At 47.4% G+C, this 17,708-nt stretch overlaps 1 protein-coding gene across 11 annotated transcripts in view; it reads right to left on the bottom strand.

Moving 5' to 3' along the window:
- The window catches only part of LOC140395550 (uncharacterized), a 242,599-nt gene that overhangs the window by 11,333 nt on the left and 213,558 nt on the right, over positions 1 to 17,708 (bottom strand). For 6 of the 11 annotated variants that reach the window (XM_072483476.1, XM_072483510.1, XM_072483536.1 and 3 more), the window contains 6 exons: positions 17,044 to 17,169; positions 9,698 to 9,769; positions 8,526 to 8,696; positions 5,205 to 5,297; positions 4,075 to 4,167; positions 831 to 923 (listed from right to left, as the gene is read on the bottom strand). In XM_072483476.1, coding sequence (XP_072339577.1) covers positions 831 to 923; positions 4,075 to 4,167; positions 5,205 to 5,297; positions 8,526 to 8,696; positions 9,698 to 9,769; positions 17,044 to 17,169 — 648 coding nt within the window. The remainder of the gene's footprint in view (positions 1 to 830; positions 924 to 4,074; positions 4,168 to 5,204; positions 5,298 to 8,525; positions 8,697 to 9,697; positions 9,770 to 17,043; positions 17,170 to 17,708) is intronic. The other 5 variants (XM_072483484.1, XM_072483545.1, XM_072483493.1 and 2 more) reach the window with 4 other exon arrangements.

Below are 17,708 nucleotides of genomic sequence, written 5' to 3'. Positions count from 1 at the left end.
GTGAGGACGAGATCGGGCCCCATTGATGCACCCTATCCAAGGCATGGTGTATCAAGCTACACACAGCTGCCACTGCTCAAGGTGAAGGTCCATTAAAAAAATTATTAATTTTGCAAAGACAATCTGTGTGAAGAATGAAAGCTGTTTAAATCAGAGCAGCTTGAACACATGGTAGGACAGGAAAGCCCTGGGGAGGGTAGAGTGCAACCGTTGAGAGAAGGGGTAGTCCCCAGGAGTGATGTTGGTTCATGGAATTGCCTTTTGCATTGATCAACCTTATTTCAGAACTTATTATTCAAGATAGTTCACTATAGTGAGCATTACTGGTGGAAATATCTCCCTAACAGAAATGAAGATGGGGTATTTACTGAGACTCTTCCAACCCTGCCACATCCCTAAAGTTCTCATGTCAATTGGAATGAGTATGTTTCCTCGGGCAATGGTCTCCCTCCACTACCTTACCCCAACAATCCACATTTCATGTTCAGAATGCTGGCAGACAGCTCGTGTGCAAGACTCATCACTGTCGAGACTGCCCGTGTCCTCACCTCCTAGCACTGAAGAGCGATTGACCGTCAGAGCCTGGATTGATTCCCCTTCCCTGACCCAGAGGCACTGAGGCCAACAGTAACACTGGCTGCTAATTGGTCAACTGAGTAGACACAGGCAACAACAGATGCACTCTTGCATTTTACACACTCTTTAATCAGCCACACTCATTCCAGCCCACCCTCACCCAACTCCCAAATGCCTGTTAACACATCAATATCCAGCTGTGCAAGCCAAGAGCCTGAGGCCCCAACCTCAGGTCCTCAGTGCTGTATGCATACCTTCAGTCTCTCCTTCAGCATGGCAACCTCATCCCTGAGCTCATCCCGATCAATCCTGATGGTATCAGAATATTCCTTCTGTCTTTCTAAGGCCTAAAGAGAAGGCCGATGAAATAGAAGAGAGAGGAGAGGAACAATATGTGTCAAAAAAGACAAAGAGGAGCAGAACTTGTGGAAATAGAATACTAACAGGAGGAATGCAGGCAATGTTCAAAAGTTTGCTAAATAAATATTTAACATTTTCTTAAATAAAATCAGACAGATAACAGCAGGCTCGGGTGTGCATGGTGATCAGAATAAACTTTTTTCACATGCTGTATGGGGTCAAACTCCCTTTGTTGTCCCATCATCAACTCGCAACACTTCCAAGTCACTGTGACCAATCCCTGCCTAAGGATAGCATACATGACCTGGGAGGGGAGTGCCTACATATCAAGAAAGGCTGCATGTTTGACAATTAGAAAATTATTATATATTCAAGCAGAATCAACATGGTCTTATGAAAGGGAAATCATGTTTGACCAATTTATTAGTGTTCTTTGAGGATGTAACGAACAGGGTGGATAAAGAGAACCAGTAGACGTGGTGTATTTGGATTTTCGAAAGATACTCGATAGGGTGCCAAATAAAAAGTTAATGCAAAGATCAGGGTGTTAGCAAACTGTAACTATAGAAATGCCGCAGGGGTCAGTTCTAGGGCCACAGCTATTTATAATCTCGGCTAACGACTTGGGTGAAGGGACAGAATATTTAAAATTTATTTTTGTTCATTGAATCCATACAGTGCAAAAGGAGGTCATTCGGCCCATCCGGTTTGCAGCGACCCTCCGAAAGAGCATCCTATCTAGGCCCATACCACCCGCCCCACCCCCTCCCAATCCCTGTAACCCCACCTAACCTGCGCATCTTTGGACAGTGGGACTGTTTTAGCACACTGGGCTAAAGAGCTGGCTTTTAAAGCAGACCAAGGCAGCCAGCAGCACGGTTCAATTCCCGTACCAGCCTCCCCGAACAGGCGCCGGAATGTAGCGACTAGGGGCTTTTCACAGTAACTTCATTTGAAGCATACTTGGGACAATAAGCGAATTTCATTTCATTTCATTTCATTTTCGTGAGGAAACTAGAACACATGGAGGAAACCCACACAGATTCTAGGAGAGCGTGCAAACTCCACACAAAAGTCACCCAAGGCCGAAATTGAACCCGGGTCATTCGTGCTGTGAGGCAGCAGTGTGCCACCGTGCCAAATTTGCTAACAATATAAAGACAGATGAAAATCAGATTGTGAAGAGGACACAGAATCGCAAAATGCTAACGTGCAGATACAGCAATAAGGCAATTGGAATGTTGACCTATATTGAAGATAATGGAGTATAAATGAAGGGAAATCTGACTAGAACTGTAATAACCTTTATTAGTGTCACAAGTAGGCTTACATTAACACTGCAATGAAGTTACTATGAAAATCCCTTAGTCGCCACATTCTGGCGCCTGTTCAGGTGCACTGAGGGAGAATTCAGAATGTCCAATTCACCTAACAAGCACGTATTTCGGGACTTGTGGGCGGAAACCGGAGCACCCGGAGGTAACCCATGCAGACACGAGGAGAATGTGCAGACTCCGCACAGACAGTGACCCAAGCTGGGATTCCAACCCGGTCCCTGGCATTGTGAAGCAACAGTGCTAACCACTGTGCTACCGTGCCGCCCATACAGGACATTAGTGAGAACGAGTACTGTGAACAATTTTGGTCTCCTTACTTAAGGAGGTAAATACTTGCATTGGAAACAGATCAGAGAAAGTTCACAAAGCTGATTACTGGAATGAAGGGATTGATTTATGGAGGAAAGGTTGAGCAGGTTGAGCCTGTACCCATTTGGAGTTTAGCAGAATGAGATGTGATCTTTTGAAACATACAAGATTCTGAGAAGGTTTGGCTGGGTGGTTGTTGAGAGGATGTTTCCCTCGGGCAGAAATCTAGAACGGGGGTGGCATAATTTCAGAATAAGGGGTATCTCATTTAAGAAAGGGATAACAAGGAATTTCTTCTCTCAGAGGGTAGTTAATCTTGGGAATTCCCTACCCCAGAGAGCAATGAAGAATGGGTTATTGAATATAGTAAAGACGGGGATTTTTGATCAAAGTAGCAGGAAAGTGAAGTTAAGATGAGCCATGACCTTATTGAATGGAGAATCAGGGTCAGTTGGCTGAATGTCCTACAACTGGTCCAATTTCTCATGTTCTTATCGGAGAGGCAATGTGGCTCATTGATGGAGCTCTCTATCTGGCCAGAGGGGTTTATTTTTTGTCAGACGGGGTCCGCTTTAAGGCTGGGATGCATGATTGTTGGGAGTGTCTACAAGTCTGGCCAGAAGGGTTACATAACACGGCTGGACTATATGTCTTTGGGAGTGGGTTACAGATTAGATTCTCCCCTGAAGCCTTCTTTTAAATTTGGATTTGCAGTGTTCCCTTCCTTCCGCCATCCCTTTCTATCGTAGAGTCCATTTTGCAATCTGTATTATGATCGACCTGTGCAACTGTTCCCATTGGCTCCTTTATCCAACAAGTTTCCCTGCACTGCCTCCCGCCATGTCAAACCAGAGACTTCACCACACAAACCAGACCCACACCATGAAGACAGAACACAGGGAGTACAGCACTGTCGGAGATGCTGTCTTTCACATGATACATTAAACCGAGCTCCCAATCAATCTCTCTCTCTCAGGTGGATGTTAATGATCCCATGGTAAAAGTTTGATGAAGTATGGGGGAGTTATCTCCACTGTCCAGGCCAATATTTAAACCTCAATCAACATCACAAAAAACAGATTATCTAGTGATTGTGGTTTCTGGGACCTTGCTGAGCAGAAATTGGTTGTTGCTTTTCCTACATTACAACAGTGACTACACTTCAAAAATTACTTCATTAGGATGCCTAACGTTGCTAAGTGCGCCATATAAACGCATGTCTTTCTTCCTTTGATGATGCTGCCAGGATGAAACCCCCTCCTGTGGAATCCAACAGGACTTTATTCCATTTGGGAAAAGCCAGAAGATATCCACAAATGCTTTCCAACTGGATTCAAACCAAAATTTGGTCAAATGCAGTGGGAGAGGTGATCCAGCCAATCTTGTTTCCTCTTATCATTTCTGTCAATCACCAGAGGCTCGGGCTGGCTTGGTAAACATGTGGCCAATAATGGCTGCGATGCCACATCCAGAGCGCACAGGCTGTCCCTACCCCAATTTTCTTGTCTTTCCATTCCACTGTCTCCTGGAGGTCAGCAATCTCTTGGGCGGAGGAACGCTGCTTCTGGTTCAACCCTTTGATCTCCTGCCGCCGATCCCGAGCCAAGGAGGGTAAAGGAGGGAAAAAGTAGAGGAAAAGAAAGAGAGAGGGAGAGAGAGAAAGTGAAAGGAAACTAGAAAGAGCAAAGACAGGAAAGAGCAGCATAACAAATGGCAGATAGAGAAGAATTTCTTCACGTTCGTTTATATTCAAACATTGCCTCAGATCAGTTAAAACATTCTCAGCCAATTAATGTAATTCGACATGATCATTTTCTGACACAATTATGCTCATGGAACTCCACCTTCTAAATGTCACTGAAGTAAAAATGTAGCCAGATAAACAAAGGCCCTTCAGGTTCCAGTAAAGCCCCATGACGACTGACCTGACCTCAGGCTGGACAACTAGTTGGGATCCCTGTATTCCTCTGAGACCGAGCCACACATCAGCCAGAACCCCAGTGCCTCCTGTTGGCCAGGACTGGGCTGTGGCACACTCCATGGTCAAATAGTCTGCCGTCGATCACACAGGAAGAATGGCCAGAATCAAATGCAGCCCTAATCAATGCCTCAGCCAAACCTAAGTCATAGTAATCAGCTAAGTAGCAGGGGATAAAACTGAGGCAGTGGGGGTGGTGGTGTGGCAGGGGAAAAGTCAGGCGGAGGCGGTAACAACCAGCCCCCAAAGCAGGGTGTTCATGTTCTGGCACTGAACCAGCAGCTAATTCACCTGGAGCGCAAAGGCTTCGTCACGCCATGCTCACTTCAGTATCTCTAAGCAACCAGTCTTCATGGGTCAAATTGGTGCCAAGCTATTGGACTGAGTCTGTCCTTGCACAGTCTTTGTAACTCACCTTGAAGTAACCAAATAACAAACCTTCTAATTAATCATTAACAATTGGATTACAATGCTAGATTGATTGGCACTAAAGGAATCTGAACCTTGGCTCATTTCCACATTCCAGGTTTCCCAGAAGATTAAGGCCCTGAGCCAGTTGAACATCAGAGCATCAAACATGCCATTTCCAAATGACGGCAGCTTTGCTGTTGATCATGTGACATGAACAACAGGATTTTACTTACCATTAACATCTCTTCTCTTTCTTTAAGAGTCTCCTTTATCGTCTCAAACTGATGTTGCAGGACACTGTAGGCTTGTTTCTGTCTATCCAATTCCTAGCAAGAGGGCAAAGTCATAAATATCAGCTCCAACACCCAGGGTAGCCAAAACGTACACCAGCTACAGCACCAGAGTTAATGACAGACTCTGTGTCAAATAATAAACCCCAATCAATAACCCATGGCAGGCAGTCCAAACAATTTAGCACCCATGTGATGTGATTCCTCAACAACCACAGTAATGGGTTGTGAAACGGTGTCTCTGACTCCCTACACATATAGTGACTGCTGTATAGGGCCCCGATGGCGAGCGTGGTCACGAATGGACGGGGGTCTGCGTATTTTCGGCTCCATAGAGGGACGAGGCAGGGATGTCCTCTGTCCCCATTATTGTTTGCACTGGCGATTGAGCCCCTGGCAATAGCATTGAGGGGTTCCAGGAAGTGGAGGGGAGTACTCAGGGGAGGAGAGGAACACCGGGTATCTCTTTACGCGGACGATTTATTGGTGTATGTGGCAGACCCGGCGGAGGGGATGCCAGAGATAATGCGGATACTTGGGGAGTTTGGAGAATTTTCAGGATATAAGCTGAACATGGGGAAAAGTGAGCTGTTTGTGGTGCATCCAGGGGAGCAGAGCAGAGAAATAGAGGACTTACCGCTGAGGAAGGTAACAAGGGACTTTCGCTACTTGGGGATCCAGATAGCCAAGAATTGGGGTACATTGCATAGGTTAAACTTAACGCGGTTGTTGGAACAGATGGAGGAGGACTTCAAGAGATGGGACATGGTATCCCTGTCACTGGCAGGGAGGGTACAAGCGGTTAAAATGGTGGTCCTCCCGAGATTCCTCTTTGTGTTTCAGTGCCTCCCGGTGGTGATCACGAAGGCTTTTTTCAAAAGGATTGAGAAGAGTATCATGAGTTTTGTGTGGGCCGGGAAGACCCCGAGAGTGAGGAAGGGATTTTTGCAGCGTAGTAGGGATAGGGGGGGGCTGGCGCTACCGAGCCTGAGTGAGTACTACTGGGCCGCCAACATGGTATGTAAGTGGATGGGAGAAGAGGAGGGAGCGGCGTGGAAGAGATTGGAGAAGGCGTCCTGTAGGGGGACTTGCCTACAAGCCATGGTGACGGCGCCGTTGCCGTTCTCACCGAAGAAATACACCACAAGCCCGGTGGTGGTGGCTACTCTGAAAATTTGGGGGCAATGGAGACGGCATAGGGGAAAGACGGGAGCCTCGGTGTGGTCCCCGATAAGAAATAATCATAGGTTTGCTCCGGGGAGAATGGATGGGGGATTTAGAACATGGCAAAGAGCAGGAGTAACACAATTGAGAGATCTGTTTGTAGATGGGACGTTTGCAAGTCTGGGAGCGCTGGCCGAAAAATATGGGTTGCCCCAAGGGAATGCATTCCGGTATATGCAACTGAGGGCTTTTACGAGGCAACAGGTGAGGGAATTCCCGCAGCTCCCGACGCAGGAGGTGCAGGACAGAATGATCTCAAAGACATGAGTGGGGGACGGTAAGGTGTCAGACATATATAGGGAGATGAGAGACGAGGGGGAGATTATGGTGGATGAGCTGAAAGGGAAATGGGAAGAAGAGCTGGGGGAGGAGATTGAGGAGGAGCTGTGGGCTGATGCCCTAAGTAGGGTAAACTCATCGTCCTCGTGTGCCAGGCTAAGCCTGATACAATTTAAGGTGTTACACAGGGCGCATATGACTGGAACACGGCTTAGCAAATTTTTTGGAGTAGAGGATAGGTGTGCGAGATGCTCGAAAAGCCCAGCGAATCACACCCACATGTTCTGGTCATGTCCGGCACTACAGGGGTTTGGGTGGGGGTGACAAAGGTGCTTTCGAACGTAGTGGGGGTCCAGGTCGAACCAAGCTGGGGGTTGGCTATATTTGGGGTTGCAGAAGAGCCGGGAGTGCAGGAGGCGAGAGAGGCTGATGTTTTGGCCTTTGCGTCCCTAGTAGCCCGGCGCAGGATACTGTTGATGTGGAAGGAAGCCAAGCCCCCGGGTGTGGAGACCTGGATAAATGTCATGGCAGGGTTTATAAAGCTGGAACGGATTAAGTTCGTCCTAAGGGGATCGGCTCAAGGGTTCACCAGGCGGTGGCAACCATTCGTCGAATACCTCACAGAAAGATAGAGGGAATGGAAAAGAAGAAGACAGCAGCAGCAGTCCGGGGGGGGGGGGGGGGAGGAACCAGAGGGATTCTCAGGGATGTTAATATATAAGTATAATATGTATAGGTTGTTGTTATAGATAATTGTATATTGGACTGTTAAAACATATTTTTGGAGAATATTTATCTGGGACAAGGCAGTTGCCATTTAGTTTTGTTTTTGTTTATATATTATTTATTTCTTGTTTATAAAACTGGCCATTGTTATTTATATTGTTATATTACTGTGTAAAGGATACACAGTGTACTGTGATGGTTGGCCAAAGATTTTCAATAAAATATTTTTTTAAAAAAAAAACTTTTTATGATTCATGTACCAGGTCACACAGATCCCTGTGTACTATTGAATTCTGCAATCTCTCTCTGTTTAAATAGCATACTGTTTTTCTATTCTTCCTGCCTAAGTGACAAGTTCACATTTTTCCTCCATCTACCAAATATTTTGTCCATTCACTTAACCAAAATCCCTTTGTAGAATCTTTATGACCTCTGGCCAACTTACTTTTCTACCTATCTTTTTGTCATCGGCAAATTTAGTAACCATACATTTGGTCCCTTCATCCAAGTCATTGATATTGATTGTAGAAATTTGAGGTCCCAGCAATGATCCCTGTGGCATTCCACTAGTTACAGCTTGGTAATCCAAAAATGACCCATTTTTCCCTGCTCTCGATTTCCTGTTAGCTAACCAATCCTCTATCCAAGTACGTTATTGCCTACACCATGAGCTCTTGTTTTGTGTAGTAACCTTTGATGCAGCAAATTATCAAATACCTTTTGGAAATCCAAGTGGGTGACATCTACAGATTCCCCTTTTAACACCCTCAAAGAGTGTAATCAATTAATCAAACATGATTTTCCCATTACAAAACCATGTTGACTCTGCCTGATTGTATTATAATTTTCTAAATGTCTTGCCATTACCTTCTTAAAATGGGGATAAGACATGTGGGTTTGTGTCTTTGATTTTTTTTTCCATCACCCCTATACAAATACAGGATGATAGAACACCATAATCATTGGACTGAACATCAGCTGCAATCTGCAGTCGTTAGTCCAGACACCTTCTCAAAATCCCCCAACCCCACTCACCTTGGTCTTCTCCTCATGCATCCTGTGTGTCTCTGCTAACTGTTCCTCCAGCTCCAGCAAACTTTCCCTCAGTGTGTCCACCTGGTACATGAGGTTGGTCTTCTCATTGTCCAGCTGTGCATTTGACACCATGGCCTTTTTGTATTTCTCCTCCACTTCGGCGAGCGAGTCCTGGGATAGTGAGAAAAACAACCATCATAAGAGCACAAGTGCTACTCTGAGGTCCAAATCTGAACAGGACTGAGGTAGATAATAGGAAGAAGAGGTTTGCAGTCAGGGTGAAGTCTACCCCGGCCTAAATTCATAGCCATTAGTCAGAGGAGACCATCGTCCTGCCATTTGGGATTAGAACCCGGACACCACAAGTGAGAGGCCAGAGTTTGATCAGTGGCCCGAACCTCGGTGTTGTCACATGATCTGCCTCACCTACAGAAAGGGCATTTCTGGACCAACAAACATTCCTTCCATTGCCATGCTCAATTAGTACATTTAACCACTGCACCACCCCACTTTCCTCCGTTGTAGTTTTGACAGCCCCGTTAATAATAATAATCTTTATTGTGTTGTGGCCGTAGTACAGATGCACACAGAAAATCTAGTTCTTTGATTAGCAACATGGTTTATTAACACAATGAGCACGTGGAAAGATCACTAACAAATGGTAACGAATAAATGAATTCAGTGAATTCTCCTGGAGCTACTTCTAGTGCGACTGTCCTCTAGTACGACTTACTACCAACTGCTGGATCTCTCGAGTCACACGGTGGATCTCTATCGCCACCTGCTGGTCAGAGGTCAAATCGATAACTATGTGCATTGATAGATAACTATATATATTACTGCACATGCATATTACCACACCCCCCACGTCTGATCCTTCAATTGGTAAATTTTCCCCTACCCCGATTTCTTAGTTGGCAGATTTCCCATCCCCAATCCTCAGTTAATAGATTCTACCTAATGTCCCCATCCCTGCCCCAAAACCTCGAACGGCGGATTCTTGCCAGAGTGATTAAAAACTTGAAAGCGTTCAACGAAGTCCATGCTTTTAGTGTGGACACATATCAGAAAAGGGATCAATTGGAATAGGCCCCATGGCTAATACAATGTCCACACACAGGCAGCCACGGACCACTGGGGGAGGGGCTCACACTCATTCCCAAACTGGGTACCTTCAGTTCCTTCAGCCCTTCCATATATTTTCCTTCTACATCCTGTATCTGGTCCTTTAGCTCAAAGATTTCCTGAGAGAGAATCAGACAGCAATGTGAGAAAAATAGCAAGAGACATATAGATGGAGAAAGAAAAACAGAAAGGCATAAGGAAAGAAGGAGAGACAGAAAGACACGGGCGGGTGCGATGAAAATGAGAGATAGAGAGGCTGTGGAAAGAAGTATACGGAGAAAGACAAGAAAAGAGATTGGCATAAAAATTCAAAGAAAAACAGACAGAAAGAGAATGACTGAGAGAGACAGACTGACAGGGAGATGGAGGGAGAAAGATTTGAAAAAGACTGGGGGCGCGATTCAACTAAGTGGGAACAAAGTCCCATAGCGAACATGTTTAGCCGCATGTTCCCTGAGAAATGCATGGCTATAACATGCCACCTGTGTTAGATAAGAGGCCTAAGCGGGGAACGCATGGCCATAAGACCATAAGACATAGGAGCGGAAGTAAGGCCATTCGGCCCATCGAGTCCTCTCCACCATTCAATCATGGCTGATTTCAACTCCATTTACCCGCTCTCTCTCTCCATAGCCCTTAATTCCTCGAGAAATCAAAAACTTATCAACTTCTGTCTTAAAGACACTCAACGTCCCGGCCTCCACCGCCCTCTGTGGCAATGAATTCCACAGACCCACCACTCTCTGGCTGAAGAAATTTCTCCTCATCTCTGTTCTAAAGTGACTCCCTTTTATTCTAAGGCTGTGCCCCCGGGTCCTAGTCTCCCCAGCTAATGGAAACAACTTCCCTACATCCACCCTATCTAAGCCATTCATTATCTTGTAAGTTTCTATTAGATCTCCCCTCAACCTCCTAAACTCCAATGAATATAATCCCAGGATCCTCAGACGTTCATCGTATGTTAGGCCTACCATTCCTGGGATCATCCGTGTGAATCTCCGCTGGACCCGCTCCAGTGCCAGTATGTCCTTCCTGAGGTGTGGGGCCCAAAATTGCTCACAGTATTCTAAATGGGGCCTAACTAATGCTTTATAAAGCTTCAGAAGTACATCCCTGCTTTTATATTCCAAGCCTCTTGAGATGAATGACAACATTGCATTTGCTTTCTTAATTACGGACTCAACCTGCAAGTTTACCTTTAGAGAATCTTGGACTAGGACTCCCAAGTCCCTTTGCACTTCAGCATTATGAATTTCGTCACCGTTTAGAAAATAGTCCATGCCTCTATTCTTTTTTCCAAAGTGCAAGACCTCGCACTTGCCCACGTTGAATTTCATCAGCCATTTCTTGGACCACTCTCCTAAACTGTCTAAATCTTTCTGCAGCCTCCCCACCTCCTCCATACTACCTGCCTCTCCACCTATCTTTGTATCATCGGCAAACTTAGCCAGAATGCCCCCAGTCCCGTCATCTAGATCGTTAATATATAAAGAGAACAGCTGTGGCCCCAACACTGAACCCTGCGGGACACCACTCGTCACCGGTTGCCATTCTGAAAAAGAACCTTTTATCCCAACTCTCTGCCTTCTGCCTGACAGCCAATCGTCAATCCATGTTAGTACCTTGCCTCGAATAACATGAGCCCTTATTTTACTCAGCAGTCTCCCGTGAGGCACCTTATCAAAGGCCTTTTGGAAGTCAAGATGGATAACATCCATTGGCTCTCCTTGGTCTAACCTTTTTGTTATCTCTTCAAAGAACTCTAACAGGTTTGTCAGACACGACCTCCCCTTACTAAATCCATGCTGACTTGTCCTAATCTGACCCTGCACTTCCAAGAATTTAGAAATCTCATCCTTAACAATGGATTCTAGAATCTTGCCAACAACCGAGGTTAGGCTAATTGGCCTATAATTTTCCATCTTTTTCCTTGTTCCCTTCTTGAACAGGGGGGTTACAACAGCGATTTTCCAATCCTCTGGGACTTTCCCTGACTCCAGTGACTTTTGAAAGATCATAACTAACGCCTCCACTATTTCTTCAGCTATCTCCTTTAGAACTCTAGGATGTAGTCCATCTGGGCCCGGAGATTTATCAATTTTTAGACCTCTTAGTTTCTCTAGCACTTTCTCCTTTGTGATGGCTACCATATTCAACTCTGCCCCCTGACTCTCCGGAATTGGTGGGATATTACTCATGTCTTCTACTGTGAAGACTGACGCAAAGTACTTATTTAGTTCCTCAGCTATTTCCTTGTCTCCCATCACAAAATTACCAGCGTCATTTTGGAGCGGCCCAATGTCAACTTTTGCCTCCCGTTTGTTTTTAATGTATTTAAAGAAACTTTTACTATCATTCCTAATGTTACTGGCTAGCCTACCTTCATATTTGATCCTCTCTTTCCTTATTTCTCTCTTTGTTATCCTCTGTTTGTTTTTGTAGCCTTCCCAATCTTCTGACTTCCCACTACTCTTTGCCACATTATAGGCTTTCTCTTTTGCTTTGATGCATTCCCTAACTTCCTTTGTCAGCCATGGCTGCCTAATCCCCCCTCTGATAACCTTTCTTTTCTTTGGGATAAACCTCTGTCCTGTGTCCTCAATTACTCCCAGAAACTCCTGCCATTGCTGTTCTACTGTCTTTCCCACTAGGCTCTGCTCCCAGTCGATTTTTGTCAGTTCCTCCCTCATGCCCCTGTAGTTACCTTTATTTAACTGTAACACCTTTACATCTGATTCTACCTTCTTTCTTTCAAATTGGAGATTGAATTCTACCATATTATGATCACTGCCTCCTAAGTGCTCCCTTACTTTAAGATCTTTAATCAAGTCTGGCTCATTACATAACACTAAGTCCAGAATGGCCTGTTCCCTCGTGGGCTCCATCACAAGCTGTTCCAAAATGCCCTCCTGTAAACATTCAATGAATTCCCTTTCCTTGGGTCCACTGGCAGCATTATTTACCCAGTCCACCTGCATATTGAAGTCCCCCATGATCACTGTGACCTTGCCTTTCTGACATGCACTTTCTATTTCGTGGTGTATTTTGTGCCCCCGGTCCTGGCCACTGTTAGGAGGCCTGTACATAACTCCCATTATGGTTTTTTTGCCTTTGTGGTTCCTCAACTCTACCCACATAGACTCCACATCATCTGACCCTATGTCATTTAGTGCTATTGATTTAATTTCATTCCTAATTAAGAAGGCAACCCCGCCCCATCTGCCCACCTCCCTGTCTTTTCGATAGGTTGTGAATCCCTGGATGTTTAAATGCCAGTCCTGAACCCCCTGCAACCATGTCTCTGTGATGCCTACCACATCATACCTGCCAGTCACAATCTGGGCCACAAGCTCATCTACCTTGTTCCGTACACTGCGCGCATTTAAATATAGCACCTTTAATTCTCTATTGACCATCCCTTTTTGTTTTCTTAGTGTGTTGGACCTTGGTTTACTGAGCCTTTCCATACACTGTGTCATATTTTGTGGGATGGGGACTATCGTAGCCAAGGCCGCACATAGCCCCGGTTTGTGCACTGAGGCGCTCCGCTCGCCGGAACTCCAAGGCCCCTGCCGTAAACCCCCCCCAACGCACTTTGGGTGGCTTTCCACACCCCGCCCGCCAACACCTGCGCAGGACATCTCTAGTTTGATTGCCGGCGCAAAGAAAATGCTAGCTTGGCACCTTTGCAATGCCAACCTGGCACCCTGGCAGCGACCCTGCCAGCTGGCAATGCTATCTGAGCATCTTAGCAGTGCCAGGCTGGCACCCTGACCAAAGGGCATACTGCTGGGGGCCACTGATCCTCCGGGAGACCCCCACGAGTGCCGTTCCATCTGGTCCCCATTTCTGGAGACCAGTGCTGAACTGCGCTCGTCCGAGGTCTCCAAGGTGAAGGAGGTTGATCCCACACGTTGGGTAACTCCGGAATCAGCACTTTAAAGTGAGACTAGCTGTCTCGCTCTAATATGCAGACTTGCTAAAATGTGATTCCGCTCACAATGCAGAATATACATTGCAACGTCTCGCGAGATCGCGTTAAATCTCACGAGGCGTTGCGAGCTGGGTAAATCCCGAGAGCGGGGTCGCCTGGCTTTTATCAGCCACACTACCCCACTGCATACTGCTTTTCGGAAGCAGCGTACCCAAAGAGAGAGATAGACTAAGTCACAGAGAGAGAGAGTCAGAAACAGTAACACAGACTTCCGGTAGCGCCCTCGAGGAAGCAGGTCGCAGGTCGGATCGCTCCCGCCCGCGTTGGGCAAACGGACCTTTTAAACGGACTTTTGCGGGACCTGGCGACCTGGTTAGGTTGAGGAGACGATAGGGAAGAGGCTCCCCCCCCAGGGTATGAGCAGCTGGACCAGAAGTGGTCGAGTGGAGCGGCAGGGCTCCAAGCGGGAGCAGCAGGGACCCCAGGCCAGGCGGCGAAACATGGCGGACGGCAGGGACCATGGAGCGGGAGCTCACTGGCCAAGGGAGCAGCAGATCACTTCCGGGTGCGGCGATGACCAGCTAAGTCGCACGTTTCGACAGCTCCCGGTGGAACGGACTTTTGGGCTCTTAATAGGAGCCCCATCGGCAATTTTAACGGCAAATAACACTGTGCGGTAATCCAGAAGAGAATCCCCCCCGGACACGGATGGAAAAAAGAGAGGAAAGTAGCCGGATTGGGGTGGATCCTCAAGAGCAGCGGCCAGGAAGGCAGGCACAAAGCAAGATGGCGTCGGAAGAAGGCAGTTTAATATGGGGCCCTGACCAACAAGAGTTCCTGCGGCGTTGCGTAGATGAACTCAAAAAGGAGATGAAGAAGGAGCTGTTGGCCCCGATATTACAAGCGATTGAGGGGCTAAAGGAGGAGCAAAATACCCAGGAACAGGAGCTTCGGATTGTGAAGGCAAAGGCTGCTGAGAATGAGGACGACATACAGGGCCTGGTGGTGAAAACGGAGATCCACGAGGCACAACACAAAAAATGTGTGGAAAGGCTGGAGGTGCTGGAGAACAATGCGAGGAGGAAGAACTTAAGGATTCTTGGTCTTCGCGAAGGTGCAGAGGGGGCGGACGTCGGGGCATATGTGAGCACGATGCTGCATTCGTTAATGGGATCGGAGGCCCCGACGGGTCCGCTGGAGGTGGAGGGAGCCTATCGAGTTATGGCGCGAAGACCGAGGGCTGGAGAAACTCCTCGAGCAATAGTTGTGAGATTTCTCCGATACAAGGACAGAGAGATGGTCCTCAGATGGGCCAAGAAAACTCGGAACAGTAGGTGGGAGAATGCGGTGATCCGCGTGTATCAAGATTGGAGTGCGGAGGTGGCGAGAAGGAGGGCAAGCTTTAATCGGGCCAAGGCGGTGTTGCATAAAAGGAAGGTCAAATTCGGAATGTTGCAGCCGGCGAGACTGTGGGTCACACATCTAGGGAAACACCACTATTTCGAAACGGCAGACGAAGCGTGGACATTTATTGTCAAGGAGAAGCTGGAGTGAGCGGGCCAGAAGAAAAAGAACGTTTGGGACAAAAGGGGGGGGGTGAATTTATGGGATGAAGGGGGGAAAAGGGGGAAGAGAAGACTTCCCAGATTGTTAAACCTGCGACCCTGTAACTTCTCTCTCTTCCCCATGTCGTGGGTGAGGGAGGATGAGGAGCTGTGGGCGCCGGCCATTGGGGGCAGGGCCAAAAGGGGAAGCGCGGGCTTTTATGGTGCAGAGGAGGAGGAGAGGAACAAAATAGAAAGAAACAGAGAGACAGTTACAAATAGAGAGAGCGAGACAGCGTGATATGGATGGAATGTTGGAGGCAGAAATTAAGAAAACAGATTTAAAAATACAATATGTAAGAGACAAAGAGAATTGGGAGACAGAAAGTGAGGCAGAAAGAGATAGAAGCAGATTGAATCAAGCAGATCCAATTAGTGTGAAAAATAGAGAGCAAAAGACAGTGAGGCTTTATGGAAAGAAAGACAGAGAGGGGGTGGTAGACCAGTGATAGAATTTTCCATTCACAGAGTGCTGCGTGCAGCTCGCAGGCTGAATGCTGGGTTTTCTCTCTAGACAATCTGGCACTCTGTCGAGGGAAAATGTGGAGGTTTGACCGGCGCCAGGGCCCAATCAATGCCAAACTGCGCCTTCCCCAGATATGGGCAGCACGGTAGAACAAGTGGACAGCACTGTGGCTTCACAGCGCCAGGGTCCCAGGTTCGATTCCCTGCTAGGTCACTGTCTGTGCGGAGTCTGCACCTTCTCCCCATGTCTGCGTGGGTTTCCTCCGGGTGCTCCGGTTTCCTCCCACAGTCCAAAGACGTGCAGGTTAGGTGGATTGGCCATGATAAATTGCCCTTAGTGCCAAAAAAGGTGAGGAGGGGTTATTAGGTTACGGGGATAGGGTGGAAGTGAGGGCGTAAGTGGATCAGTGCAGACTCGATGGGCCGAATGGCCTCCTTCTGCACTGTATGTTCCATATGTTCTATATGGGGAATCCCCCACACACACACAAGCACAACCCCCCCTCCCAACGTACAAAGGCCAAACCCCTGCCCCCAACACATAAGGGTCCCCCAATGTGGCCCCAGAGGAGGCCCCCTTGGCACTGCCCCCAGGAGGAAGTGCCAGGATACTGCCTTGACATGTGCCTCCACTCCCGAGCGCTATACCTGCCTGTGCGCCCCCGGCGGGTTCCCCTCGACTAGGTTTTTCAAAAGCAGTTGCAAACATTACCGACATGACGTCACGCTGGTGAAGGGTGGATTTTCTATTATGGGGGAACATTTAACAGGGCAGCCCTTTAATTATATTATAATTTATTGAAATTAGGTTCCCAACCTTTCACAGCAAATGCCGGTGCAAAATCGCGACAAGAGAGAGAAAGATAATCAGCTAATGACTGTGTGAAAACTAGAGAGAAAATGGGTAGAGACACATCTGGAGAGATGCAGAGAAAGGCACAGCAATACACAAAAGTAGAGACAGAAACAGAGGCAGACTGAGGAAGACAACTGGAGGCTCATGCCCAGCCATGAGGAAATAAGAACGATTCAAGATAAATTCTACATGCACATCACTCAGCCATGGGAGTACATAAAGAATTGACAATTCCAGCAAGAGCGTACACTCCCCTTCCCCTGAATACATGTTTCTGAAAATTGGGCATTTGTCAATAAAGTTCAGGGGCGGGATTCTTTGGAAACCGGCGGGGCGGGCTACTCTGGCGTGAAGGAGTGGCGTGAACCACTCCGGCGTTGGGCCGCCCCAAAGGTGCGGAATCCTCCACACCTTCAGGGGCTCGGAGAATCCCGCCCCAGATCTGTGCTCCTGGTGGGTGAGGCTAGCTCAATGGAGTCACAAGGCTCTGAAATGACCCTTCCCCGATCCTGCACACCCCACTTTTTTTTTTACCTTGATCTCTCGAATGGAGCCTTCAGTATCCATTGAAGTGGTGGTTTCTCCACTGCCTCGCCTCGACGAAGTGCCCCCCAAAGACGCAAGGGTAGCAGCAGAGAGACTTGAGGCTGCTCGGGATCCCTGAAACAAGAAATATGTCGATTAGCCAAGCATGCGCACACAAAGCAACGAATGCAGTGTTGCCCAGGGCCTGTTCTCAGCTTGTTAATCTCACTGGCTACCCCATGTGCGGCACGGAGGCACAGTGGTTAGCACTGCTGCCTCACAACTCCAGAGACCCGGGTTCAATTCCGGCCTCGGGTGACTATCTGTGTGGAGTTTGCACTTTCTCCCCGTGTCTGCGTGGGTTTTCTCCGGGTGCTCCGGTTTCCTCCCATAGTCCAAAGGTGTGCAGGTTTGGTGGATTGGCCATGATAAATTGCCCCTTTGAGTCCAAAAGGTTAGGTGGGGTTATTGGGTTATGAGGATACCCTTAACTAGGGTGCTCGTTCCAAGGGCCGGTGCATACTCGATGGGCCAAATGGCCTCCTTCTGCACTGTAAATTCGATGATTCTGTGATCCTGTGACTCCTGCAGTTTACTTTCAAATGACACGTACCCAAGCACAGCTCCAACTGTAGTGACCCGGCTGGAACTAATCTAGTGTATCAGGCTCTGGT

This window comes from Scyliorhinus torazame, chromosome 2 (assembly GCF_047496885.1).
Source record: "Scyliorhinus torazame isolate Kashiwa2021f chromosome 2, sScyTor2.1, whole genome shotgun sequence".
Lineage (NCBI taxonomy): Eukaryota > Metazoa > Chordata > Chondrichthyes > Carcharhiniformes > Scyliorhinidae > Scyliorhinus > Scyliorhinus torazame.
This window is presented reverse-complemented; position numbering and strand designations above follow the sequence as displayed.